The sequence below is a fragment of the Brachionichthys hirsutus genome, chromosome 13 (assembly GCF_040956055.1).
Source record: "Brachionichthys hirsutus isolate HB-005 chromosome 13, CSIRO-AGI_Bhir_v1, whole genome shotgun sequence".
Lineage (NCBI taxonomy): Eukaryota > Metazoa > Chordata > Actinopteri > Lophiiformes > Brachionichthyidae > Brachionichthys > Brachionichthys hirsutus.
In genome coordinates, this window is record NC_090909.1 from 11856067 (window position 1) to 11869765 (window position 13699).

General features: G+C 46.0%; 1 protein-coding gene across 2 annotated transcripts; it reads left to right on the plus strand.

Moving 5' to 3' along the window:
- The first annotated feature begins 8891 nt into the window (after positions 1 to 8891).
- LOC137903067 (tRNA selenocysteine 1-associated protein 1-like) lies at positions 8892 to 13470 on the plus strand. 2 transcript variants are annotated; one of them, XM_068747191.1, is made up of 9 exons: positions 8892 to 9052; positions 9646 to 9743; positions 9807 to 9921; positions 10001 to 10050; positions 10178 to 10309; positions 11710 to 11826; positions 11913 to 12114; positions 12191 to 12224; positions 13195 to 13470. In XM_068747191.1, the coding sequence occupies exons 1-9, from the start codon at positions 9029 to 9031 to the stop codon at positions 13353 to 13355; spliced, it is 933 nt and encodes a 310-aa protein (XP_068603292.1). In that variant the 5' UTR covers positions 8892 to 9028; the 3' UTR covers positions 13356 to 13470. The 2 variants fall into 2 exon arrangements, with proteins under 2 accessions (XP_068603292.1, XP_068603293.1); XM_068747192.1 differs by having other exon boundaries at positions 9822 to 9921.
- Positions 13471 to 13699: the final 229 nt, after the last annotated feature.

Genomic DNA, 13699 nt, shown 5'->3' on the forward strand with positions numbered 1-13699 from the left:
GGTGCTGATCCGGTTAGGAGGGGAACGAGCAGCTTGGGGGAGGTCTGTTCTCTCTGGGGGCTTTTCTGGTTATTTGTATTATTATGAAGAGGAGTGAGACCCAGCCCGTTGACACGTCCTCTGTAGTGTCCACTACAGAGGACGTGTCAACGGGCTGGGTCTCAGGAGGATGTAGTTGTTATATAGATCTAAGGCTAACTGATTATTACATGACTTGAATGAGGTGCCTGAAGTGACCCCGGATGTTTTGGCCAGTTTAAATACCTTTAATCACCTGCTGTATTCGGCCATCTCAGAACCCCAAGTTCCCTTTTAAAATGAACTTTATGGAGAGACTTAAATAATTAATTGTTCTATCATAACACCGTTTATTTGGGGATAATTCCTATCAAAGATCTTGGCCTCTGCCCCCATTGACCAATTAGGATCAAAGATTTAAGGTATGGACGAAAGAACTGATTTACTCAGAAGCTGATTGGCTCATGGAACCTTGTGATTCAAAATATTAAGAATGAAGGTCCCGCTTGGAATGTATCCCAAATCAACCCTGCAGACATACCGGATTAAATATTGCCCCACTGGCGATTTCTATTTATTTATTTTTATTATGAGTTGATTTTTCATATGTACTTTTAGTTTGTGTTTTTTTTTTTCTGTGCTCAAAATTGTAAAATATTTTCTATGTTTTTATCTTTTATTGCAAAACATCCATAAATAAAATATTCAAACAATAAGAATAATGGGTAATGTTTATTTTCAGGTTGAGAAATTAAAATACATGAATTTTATATCTGCAGTTCAGCATAAGAAGAATAACCCGATCTGAGAAACAGCCGCAGATCCCGCTGTGGTGACTGGTTCTTAATATTTAGGTCAGTGGTTCTAAAATGGGGACACTTGAAGGTATGCCGGGGGGGTACGCGAGATTAAAAATATATATATTTAAAATAAAAACAATTTAAAAATCCTTTATAAAATATATTTATTGAATAATAGTTCCATAAAATATGAATGTAAGTTCGGAAACTGAACATATCAAATAGGCTATTCAATGTCGCACCATTGGGTGTGAAGCAGGACTGTGATCAAAGCAAATCAAAGACACAGAGAAGAGCTTGATCAAAGCAGTCGCCTCAAAGATCCTCCGTGAAGCCCGAGCTCAGGTTCCTCAGCATGAAACAGAACATTTAACTGACGTTAAAGATTTATTTTTGCGTGTGAATAATTGATTTATTTAAGTTCATGAATCCAGAGGGATCTGTTATAATCCCAAAAGAGGGAACTTTAAATCGATGATTACTTCTATCAGTAGAAATCTTTATTTACAATTGAATCGCTTTTTTATTTTTCAACAAGTTTTAGAATAGTTTTGAACTTTTTTCCAAATAGTCAAAGAAAGACCAGATGAGCAATATTTTGAACGGTTATAAATGATATAAATATAACATGTAATAAATCAGAAGCTGATATAGTGCTTGCTGCATTTTACGTCTTTATCTTCTTTCAACCAGAATTATTTGCCCAACTTAGGGGGCACATCACTGAAAAGAGGTGAAAACGAATGATTTAGGAGGTAATAGTGGCAGATTCCGCTGTCTGAGGGGGAGGGGACTCGGGGAACCCCCCCCCCCCAAAAAAGCCCAAAACCAAAACACAAGGGCAGATCGTGATGTATTTATGATGAAACCGTTCAGGATTTTAGTTTGGTGACTGAAACTTCTGTCCCCTGGACCGGAGACACAAAAGGACTGTCCCATCGGGGGGTCAAACGAAATCCTAAAAACTAGACACCAAAAAAGAACTCAGATAAATGCGTGAGGATCGCGTCGCACCGACTTCACCCAGAGATATTTGGTTGTTTCCCAGCCATAGTTTAGTGTTTGTGTCGCAGCATCCGTCCTTGACCTTTGACCTTATAGCTGCCAATCAAAATGCTGGACAGCGTCTCAACCGGTGGGACGTGGAAAGAGGAACGAAAACGCTGTGCAGTTGGGCACAAAGTGGGGGACCTCGGTGACCCTGCCCGTCCCAGAGGCGTCCCCAGGCCAGCCGAGAGACGCCGTCTCTCCAGCGTGTCCCGGGGGTGCTGGTCCACAAATTAAGTATTCAGATGACAATCCCATAACTTCTTTATTCAAAAACAGTGCTTAGGAACTTCTAGAACTTTGCAGATGAAAGTTGAGAATGAGTCGACCGAAGCCGCCCGAGATAAACAGAAATTCTGTTTCCAGGAGAGAACTGGCAGGAAACCGTCAAACAAACGCCGTCGCCTCCAGATGTAACAAGAGAAGCAGAATCAGAGGATTCGCTCTTCTTCCGGTTGTTGTGGCTTCTTGTTTTGGACGGTATCCTTTGAGTGGGCGGTCCTTGAGTGTTAGCCGCGCCGCCGTAGCATCCCGACGCCTCAGGCCGTGTGAGTCGCTCTTTCAGAGTCGGCTCGAGGCTCCCGGTGGCGCTCCAGCCGGTCCGGCCTCTACTCGATACCCGTAACGGCGCGTCTGAAGAGCGTTGCTCTTTTCTTTGGACGGGTAAACCTCCGTTAAACTGCGGAGAGTTCATTTGTCTACGTTTCTGTTCATTTAACATTTATATGGATGTTCTCTTCCAATTCGTTAATACTTTCACACCAAGAACCCAACAAAGCCTCGTCCCAAAGAACCAAATCAGAACCAGAACCAGAATCAGATCAATACTACTCCCACAGAGGAAATACAGTGAAAATAGAATACGGTGCAAAGTATTCACTCAATAACGTTTTGACTCGGCAGCAATCATTCGTACGTCACCGATTATGACCTCTATAATAACAGCCGTACAAAAACGTTTACTAAGGACAACCCGCTATAAAATGCTAATCAATAGTGTTCAATATAAAGTGGCAAAGATACTAATTACAGATTTTTTTTTAGAGTGCAAAAATACGAAGTCGCTTGTCACACTGCAGAAGACGGTGCGCATTGAGTCGAACGTCTCTGGGGGGGGTCGGATGGTTGAGTGTTCCTCTGGAGGGTCTTTGTCGAAGGTCCCTGGGGGGTGTCGGATGGGGGGGGGTCGGATGGTTGAGCGTTCCTCTGGAGGGCCTTTGTCAAAGGTGCCTGGGGGGTGTCGGATGGGGGGGGGGGTCAGATGGTTGAGCGTTCCTCTGGAGGGCCTTTGTGGAACGTCGTTGGGGGGTGTCGGATGGTTGAGTGTTCCCCTGGAGGGCCCTTTTCGAAGGTCCCTGGGGGGTGTCGGATGGGGGGGGGGGTCGGATGGTTGAGCGTTCCTCTGGAGGGCCCTTGTCGAAGGTCCCTGGGGGGTGTCGGATGGGGGGGGGGGGTCGGATGGTTGAGCGTTCCCCTGGAGGGCCCTTGTCGAAGGTCCCTGGGGGGTGTCGGATGGGGGGGGGGGGGGGGGTTGGATGGTTGAGCGTTCCTCTGGAGGGCCTTTGTGGAACGTCGTTGGGGGAGGTCGGATGGTTGAGCGTTCCCCTGGAGGGCCCTTGTCGAAGGTCCCTGGGGGGTGTCGGATGGGGGGGGGGGGGGTCGGATGGTTGAGCGTTCCTCTGGAGTTCTCTCCGCCTGTGAGGGGAGACGCAATAAACAAACGTGGTCAGCGTGACGTTCGTACATTCACAGCGCTCTCCTGGAGAATCCAACAATAACGACATTATTACACAGTTATTACCGAAATGAGGAACACTGAAATTACAGGATCATCTCAAGGAATTTCAATGCCATAGAAAATATTTGTCAGTAAAGTGAGACTTGTACATTCTAGGAGTAACTTAAACTAAAATGTTTCAAACATGGTTCATTTTAATTGTCTTATGAACGATTAAACTAACTGACAGATTTGGACTCTTTCAGTCCCTCCGATAATTAAACGTTTGATTGTTGACATGTTCCTTTGGGATTCAACTCGCCTTTGGACACGAGGAAGATGGTGAAGCAGGACATCGTCTCGTGTCCTCGAGGACGGATCCCCGTCGGTCCACTTTAATACGGTAACGAGATTAAAACTCATTTGGATCCACGTGATCCAGTTTCTATCTCACGTGTTCTTTTACAGAACCCGACAGAATAACGAACGATCCATCGCCACAGCTTAGAAATGTCACTTTTCAAAGATGGAATAAATATTAACCCTTTGCTTACGCCTACAGGTTCCCACAAATGAGCATCATAGGAAATGCAGCGATGCAGCAATGTTCAAGCTGGACCAGTGCAAGTCCTGTATTAACATAGTAAATACAACAGAACTGCTGTGACCAAGATCCCACATTAACAAATGTTAATGATTTGCATCCTAATTTTCTGCAGTTTACAAAACACAAAGTCTCCTCTTTCACCAGGAAAAAGAGGCGTTTTAAGTAGGACTTCCTGGTTTGTCTGTCAAATAAAGTTTCATTTTCTTCCTCCCCATTAGCAAAGAAGCTCTCCAAAGACGTTTTTTTATTTGTTTGTTTTTATTAATCTTCACTAGTTACCCTCGCCGAAGAGGAGGCGAGGGTATTGCAATTGGGTCTGTTTGTTTGTTTGCTTGTTTGTTTGTTTGTCTGTCCGAGCGCATAACTCAAAAACTAGGAACCCAATCGACTTGAAATTTTTACACAAGCAAGGTTCTGTCCGTGGCTCGGTCCTCCCCGAGAATGGCGTTGATCCGGATCTGGATCCAGATTCTAGAATTATTTTTACATCTGGAATCGTGCCTGTGCCGTAAACTGCCACTTTAAGAGGGAGGGACACGAATGGCATGATGGGAAAAAGAGTCCAGAAGGAGTCTTGTAGTACGTTCTGGAGCAGCAAGCTAGAGCAGGTTTGGCCCCTCTGATCCGAAAGCCCTGTTTACTGTCTCACAAGATCCAATAGTCTTTTGGAGGCGGGGTCTGCAATCTCTGATTGTCTTTCTAGTTCACGTCTGTTTTTAGTAACGTATCACGTGACCAAGAAAATTCACAGGCGATTGTTACTTTGGAGAAAATCCGGTGGTTTTTCAAAATAAAACACCTTTTAGATGCTGATAATCGATACAATGGAAATGTTATAAATGAGTTATTCTTTCTGTGCGGCCCGGTAACAAATGCCTCACGGACCGGTACCGGTGGTCGGGGACCGCTGCTCTGGGTCAGGATGGACCCGACCCAAACGAACACGTTCCGTCTCCACCGGGAGCTAACTTCAGCTGCTTTTAATCATTTAACGCAAACCAGACCTAAAACAAACCGTCTGACTATTCTTCAGTTCTCATACTTGACATTTTTGATGTAACTTACAATCAAAGCAACATTTTTCCAAACATTACCTCAAGTCTCTACGTTTGCCTTGCCCTTTCCAGACGCTGGCGGTTCATCGTGATCCCTTTGATCTTTCGCTGCATCAGTTGTGTCGCCCTCCCCCGTTCCCTCCTCCACGCAGAGGATGACGCTCTGCCGGACGCTCACGGAGATGACCAATGCCTGCGCAACGCCGTAGACCAAGGCGAACTGTGGGAGATACTCCTGGATCAGCAGGAGCAACCCGGCCATTCCAACGGTGGCGACAAAGAACATGGCCATGCCGTGAAACCACAGCCTCAGCGCTCCCTGGACCCCCACCACCTCCAGAACCAGCTTGGCGGGGGCGGACACGGTCCACAGGAAGCCCACGACGCACAGGTCGAACAGGTGGCGAAGGAAGTTGAAGCAGATCTCGTGGTGCTCTGGCAGGATCTCCACATTCCAGCTGCCGCCAAAGAGCCGAAAGGGAGACGTCAGTTGAGGAGGCGGCGTAGGAGAAGGAGGCGGCGTCCCGTAGTCCGAAAAGTCTCCATCCACATCCAGAGAGCTCCCGTCCTCCTCCTCATCATCTTGCTTTTTGCGTTTTAACCTGCCGGACTCCCTTTTTCTTGGCCATGGAAGGTAAGAAGTTGGGAGATACTGCCACCATTTGGACGCCGGCTCCGAGGGCGTCTCTGGCTCTTGTTTGTGGCCACTGAGATATTCACTCTCCAGCGGCTGGAGCTTCTCCGGCGCCTCCCAGAACTCCTCTCCTGAACTCGTTTGGTCACTTTGGGTTCTCCAGCCTGCCCAAATCCAGGAAATCCACCCGCCGCCCTGCTTCCGGCCCTCGGCTGTCGCGGCTGTTGCAGCCGTGGTCTTCTCTGGGGCCGGGGCGCCGCCTCGCCAGTGCATCCACGTCCACGCTTTACCAAAGACAGCCATCGCCGAGCGTGTTCGGGTTGGAAGAGAAGGGACAGCGGCTCACGGCAGCCAGATTCTGTGTGCTCAGAAAGCCTGCATGCGCAGTCGGGCAGGTCGCTACGGTGTAACCAACGCGCCGGGCAGAAAGGTGTCTCAGATCAACAGCACGCTGGGGTGCGTGTGTTCGAGCACCTAATCAGGAAAAACGACATTTCCCACTCGTAGCCGCGTCTGGTTTAACGTCGGATCTGTCAACGCTGCAGCCAGAAGCTCGTTACCGTCTTCAGCTACGCTTCATAAGGAAGTCGGTAATAGCTAGCTCGAAGTGGCCAAGTCGATCAGCGCGTCTGATCTTTCCCTGAGCTCCTCCAAGCAGCAGCAGCAGCAGAAGCTCCTCATACCTGCAGAGAGAAGAGACGGCATTTATCGCTATGCGTGAAGAAACAACGCCGCAAACACAACACTAGCTAACGCCACAACCACAACACTAGCTAACGCCACAACCACAACACTAGCTAACGCCACAACTACAACACTAGCTAACGCCACAACTACAACACTAGCTAACGCCACATCCACAACGCTATCTAACGCCACATCCCCAACGCTAGCTAACGCCACAACTACAATGCTAGCTAACGCCACAAACACAACACAAACTAGCTAACGTCACAAACACAACACTAGCTAACGCCACAAACACAACACTAGCTAACGCCACAACCACAACACAAACTAGCTAACGTCACAAACACAACACTAGCTAACGCCACAACTACAACACTAGCTAACGCCACATCCACAACGCTATCTAACGTCACAACCACAACGCTAGCTAACGCCACAACTACAACACTAGCTAACGCCACAACCACAAGACTAGCTAACGCCACAACCACAACACTAGCTAACGCCACAACTACAACACTAGCTAACGCCACAACCACAACACTAGCTAACGCCACAAACACAACACTAGCTAACGCCACAACCACAACACTAGCTAATGCCACAACCACAACACTAGCTAACGCCACAAACACAACACTAGCTAACGCCACAACCACAACACTAGCTAACGCCACAACCACAAGACTAGCTAACGCCACAACCACAAGACTAGCTAACGCCACAACCACAAGACTAGCTAACGCCACAACCACAAGACTAGCTAACTCCCCTTCCACAACACTAGCTAACGCCACAAACACAACACTAGCTAACGCCACAAACACAACACTAGCTAACGCCACAACCACAAGACTAGCTAACGCCACAACCACAACACTAGCTAACGCCACAACCACAAGACTAGCTAACGCCACAACCACAAGACTAGCTAACTCCCCTTCCACAACACTAGCTAACGCCACAACCACAACACTAGCTAACGCCGCACTAGTGCTATATCGACTTGTTCTCGCTTCTGTCAATCATCTCGGGGTTGTTTATAAATGAACATTTATTCTGTCGGTTTGACTCGTGCCAACAAACGATTACGATAAATCGCGTTCGATCTGTCGGTACGTTGAAAACACACGGGAGGATTGAGAAATAACGAAGTACTCACCCCGAGTGACGCTAGCTAGCGCCAGCTTGTCTGTTAGCATGTCTATGGTTAGCGGCTAACCGGAGCTCCAGTGCAAACCGCGCCCAGCCTGTGACGTAACGTTCAGAGAGCAAAGGTCACCGCTGATCAGCGCCTTGGAGGGGAGGGTCTTGTCTTTTTAGATTGGATACAGCATTTTCGATAAGTTGGGGAATTAGCTTAGACCTAAACGTTCTTTCAGGGTTACCTAATTACTCTTTAGAAAAATACTCTATTGGAATTATTTGTCTGATTATAGTTAAATGCTACAATCATATTTATCGGATGACGTCACTATAACGCGATTTAAAAGCATTCATTTTGGATACTCGTATATTTAATATTTTTGCAATTATTGCAAGGCAAGTTGGTGACCTCAGTTTTGCTCAAACGCATTGATGAATATTCGTGTTTTACTGTTTTAGTTTTGAGAAGGGTATTAAAATTTCATTTGGAACACCTTCACGTTACGTTCGATGACCAGGAAGCCGCGATTTCACTTCCTGTTTCCCGAGTGACGTTCCATTTCCGTTCCGATCCGATACAGATTAAATCCTGGTTGGCATCGCCGATACAGATATTTTGTACAAATATATAAATATATATATATATATATGTGTGTGTGTGTGTGTGTGTGTGTGTGTGTTGAAAAAAGTAGTGAATTTCAAACCATAACTTCACAAGGCCTCGTCTGATGTTGAGTCAAAATGTATTTGATCTCTCAAATAAATACGCGTATTTATTTCCACATATTTGTAATAAGTTTTGAATCTTGTTTTTTATTTTTGTATTTATATTAACTGTTTTTATTTATTTATTTGTGTGTATATATATTTTTCCCCCCATATATATTTATTTTTAATTGTGGCATTTTTATTCCTCCATAATAGTCGTGAGGAGAAAAAAACAAAAAAAGCTGAAGATGTAAGAAAATCTGTCTGTTCCAAGTCAGCATTTGATCCCCCCCCCCCCCCCCCCCCCCTTCAGTTCGTCCGGGTTTAAAAAGCCTTTGAAATTTTGTCCTTTGTCTATTTATCATTGAAAAGTGAACCGAAATAAAATCATTCATTCATTCGTCATTCATCGACTCGCGGAGGCAGAATACTTCCGGGTCAGGACAGCGCATGTATTTCCGGTAGGACGTGCCTCATCGTTGTCGCGTCGTCGGACGGAATGCGTTTCCTCTGCTAGTTCGCGTGCGCGACTCCGAAGGCTCTCCTCACTCTACTCATCATTTCCTCCGGTGAATCTCTCTGGAATACCCCCCCCCCCCCCGCACCATGAGCACGCTGTGGATGGGGAACGTAAGTTGCGTTAACTCTCAGTGCTACGTCTATAAGCTAACGTTAGCTGCCCTCAGTTAGCTTCCTAGGCTATCTGGGTGCAAGCTAACACCTTGGAGAGATTGAAATACTCGACATTTGACTATTTCAATATCTGGCATACTGTTGATTTAGTGAAGTACATTGGCTCCCAAGACTACTAGTACTAGTACACGTTGTGCTGAGGCCATGTATGTCTTTCTACTGGTCACCACAGCGGCGTCTATCAAGAACATCAGGATGGGATCAGACCAAAGTAAAGGATTGCAGATATTTTATTCGTGATGCGGCATTAAACGTATGAAACGGGGGCATCAGAGCACCTTCAGGGTAATCTAAAATGTCGCGGCGCTGCGTTCGCTGGACGTGTATATATATATATTTATATATACCGGAAGCCTCTTTGATGAGCTGAAACGTCTTCAACCAAACTTAGTCCGGTTGGTTCTTCCTCTTTGCTCTTCTTAATTTACCTCGGTGGATTACTGAGCGAGTACACAGACAGCCTCAGGCGTGTATAATGGATACTGATACTCGAGTTCCCGAGCTTTTTGCTGATACTTATTGTTCTGTAGCTGGAGACCTACATGGATGAGAAGTTTATCACCAGATCTTTCTCCACCATGGGAGAGCAGGCGACAAATGTGCGGATAATACGCAACAAGATGACGGGGTAAGAACTAAATCTGCACGCCGCTGTTCAATCCTCCCGACGGTCAATCCTGACTTTAAATAGTTTGCCATCACCCAGGGGTGCTCTGGGCTACTGTTTTGTGGAGATGGCCGATGAAGCCACAGCTGAGAGATGTCTTCGCAAAATCAACGGGAAAGCCTTGCCAGGAGCCAATCCAGTATGACGAGCGCTGATCATTTGCAGCCACCATTTTGTATTTTTTCGCTAAATGCCATTTCATGTCTTGTCTCCCACAGCCCACAAGATTCAAGTTAAATCGAGCCACGTTTGGGAAGCAGGAAGGCGGGTAAGCCCGAGTGGGTCTCAGTGGGGAACACGCCCGACCCGCTAGCAGCAGGAACCGTTGGGTTCCTGCTGCTAGCGGGTCGGATGAATCCTTCCGTGGTACGACCCGTCTGTCCTTGTCTTTGTAGTCAGATGTATTCTCTCTTTGTGGGAGACCTGACACCGGAGGTGGACGACGGGATGCTGTACGAGTTCTTTTACAACCGCTACCCTTCCTGTCGCGGTGGAAAAGTGGTGCTGGACAGCATGGGTAACTCAAAGTGAGTAAATTAATAGATTCTCAGTTTGCACTGATGGATACGAATGTTTGACGTCCTCCGGATGTAATCAATGACGTCTATCTGGGATCATATTCATTTTCTAGGGATGAGAATCGCTGGTCTCTGTTCGATTCGTATCTCAATACTGTTACGATCCGGTTCGTTCAAGATGCATGTGCTGAAACCTTCAACCGTCATTGGCTGTAGCATCTCCAGCTTTTTATTTTATTTTATCTTAATGCCCAAATACCGTAGTTTATTTACCATAAACGGGAAACGTGTGCATATTTATTAAGATTCACAAACATTCCATCAGAGGAATGAGGTGAAATGTATACAGTAGTTTAATACCGTGTACAGTAGTTTAATACCGTGTACAGTAGTCCCTCGATATAATGCGGTTCATCTTCCGCGACTTTGCTGCTTCGCGGAGTTTTAATGCAATTTTTCAGATTTTTTTTTTTGCACTTGAACGCGCCTTGAAGCGGCGCTAAGACGAAGGGGCGCGGTCGGAGGAACTGTGAAATACACGCGAGTTGCTATTAATAACTTCTCATGTGTTCAACCTCGTAGGTTGATCATTAAAATTAAATTCGTTATTTCTAAAAGCTATCATGTTTATTTGTTAAGCGTTTGTTTAATAGCGCTCTTATTCTCTGTGTAAAAAGAGGCTTTTATTTTGTAGGAGCATAAACGTCGTGTCCCTTTTGGGTTTTGTTTCTTCCTGTTGATACATGTAGCCGCTGCCGTTCCGCTGTGCTAAGCTATCCAATAAAGCAGCATGAGAGGCTAAAGACAGCACGAGTAGAATATTTGTTCTTCTGCACTCCAAGCGGCTCTTTCCTCGACCTGCACGCCTTAACATTATTAACAGGAAAACGTTTACTGTACGTACTATATATTTATATTTCTCAAACAAATGTTTAGTTCTGAAAATTACTATCAAACACGTCCCGTTCAGTGATCTCTCTTATCGTTACTTTAGCTTCTTCTGGTGCACCGTTTAGCTTTAGCCACACTTCCTTGTCTAGCGATCTCTGCATTCCTCCGTGTTAAATGTTTGTTAATATTGTTCCTCAGACTTTTAGCTTGTCTTGGCAAATCCCTCTTTGCCTTTCTGTTTGCGACCCTGATGATGATTTTGGGTTTTTTGCGTTGTCGTTCCTCCATGACAGGTTATGTTTTTAAATTTGAGCTGCTGCGTAAACGCCGTAATTATGAGTCTGCCATATAAAACAGTCGATTGTGTCTCGTCAAACGCATCCTGTCCTCGTTTTGACGTGGGGCAGAAGGAGTGTGTTCATGTTCAGGACACGCTGACGGGCGGCTGCAGCGTGCTTCGGGGGAATCCTGGATTCCTCCTCGCCCTTAAGGTAACCCGAGTCCGTTTCTCCCTGCAGGGGCTGCGGCTTTGTTCAGTTCCCAGATGAGCGCTTGCAGAAGCGGGCTTTGGACGAGTGTCAGGGTTCTATGGGACTGGGCAGTAAACCTTTGAGGCTGAGTCTGGCTGCTAACAAGTGAGTCCTCAGAGGCTTCGGGCCTTTGACTAGCAGGCCGGCCGTGATTGGTGGGTCTGAACCGTCTGCCTGTTCTTCCTCTGAAGTTTAAGGAATAAGCAGCAGTCGGAGCCCAAAATGTCGCAGCCCGGTTCCGGATACGCAAACAGCTATGACCAGTACAACCAGTACCAGCAGCAGGCCTATGCTGGGTATTACTCACCGTGGGGCTACGACCAGGCCGGGGGAGGCTACGGCTACAGCTACCCTCAGTACGATTACTCGCAGTACGGCGCCAACCCGCCGGAGGTAAGCGCCGTCGGCTGCCGGCCGCTCTTCGGACGCTTCCGGATGTGAACTATTCTAACGCGTCGTTTCTTTTTAGGAAGCTGAAGCTGCTCCGGACGACGGCCTTGAAGGTTGGTATCGGGATCGGGGACGGGTGGAGACTGGCGTGTATTTGGGCTCACTCGTTCGTTTTGGTAATGAGAGCGTTGATGGGGAGGAGCATTGAGCCGTCGAACGCCCCTCATGGGGCACGGGAAAGCCCAGCATGAGAGGGCTTCATCCCGTGGTTGTTCGGAGGTGTGTTTTGGGTTTAACGTAGTTTAGGGGTGGGGGGGGGGGTCACCGGTGGAGAACAGTGCTGTCGATGCAGAGCATTATAGACACAGAAAGTAATAGTGAAATCACACCAGACCCCACCGCGTATTTATATTGCGTTTTGTACGTAAAAATCTACTTTGAAAAAGGTGAAGCTTCTTTTTTTTTACAGAAATATCCCAAAAGAAGATGCTTGCAAAACATTCCCAAATAAGTGGTGGATAACAAATATATATATATATTTAGAATGTTTCATTTTACAATCACTCCCTTTTGTAGCCTTTAAAGATTTGAATACTTGCAGCAAAATAAATCACATTCATGGTGTAACGTGATCTGACTAATTCTGTTCCCGTTAATATCGCAAAATTCATTTTCAAACTGAGCATTTGGCAACACAATCAATGGAGATACTGAAGAACAAATTACAGACAGACGCCGGCGATTACATAACCTCAGCGGATATTTTTACAGCAGTAAGGTATCGATATATTTTTAGAAATATATATAATATTTATAATTTATTTATGTAGTAGTAAATACAGTCATTTAGCAGCATGTTAAGGAGTAGTTACATTTATTTACATTACATTACATTTAGTTACATTTACACTGGCCCTTTGAGGGCCGCCATAATGCTGATGTGGCCCTCGGAGAAAATGAGTTTGACACCCCTGCTGTAGATTGTATTTAAATAGTTTTCTACTTTTTAACCGAGACCTTTGACCGGAATATTTCCATCTTGAGTTTTAAAGCACTTTTTAAGCAGCTGGGTTTGTGTTGCAGACCCAAGTGTGGAGCTGGATGTGGCGGAGGCCAACAGGAAGTTCATGGCGCTCAGCGAGGAGTTCTATGAGGCCCTGACAGAGTGTCACTGGCAGCTGGCTGAGTTCTCCACAGAGCAGGATTACATGACCTCCAGCCTCCCAGAGCCCATTTACTGCTGAGACGGAACGTATCCTCAAGACTTCAGTTCTGCGGGGTCCTTTTTTCTGATGTCTGTTGAACTCTTGACAGCAAAAATTACTTCTTCAATGACCTGTAAATAAATAAACCATGATAGAATAATCTTGTGTGTGAATCTATTGAACATAATCCGTCTGGAAAAGCACTCTGAGAGCACAGACCTCCTCCAAGCAGCTCATTCCCCTCATTCCCCACTTCCACAACATCCACACTGTGATCTGGATCAGCACCAAAAGGTTCTAGATAGGTTCTAGGTTCTGTATTTTTAACAAATTTTTGAATCCGTAAATGGAATATTCAATGTTTAATTTCCTTTTTTCCTGAC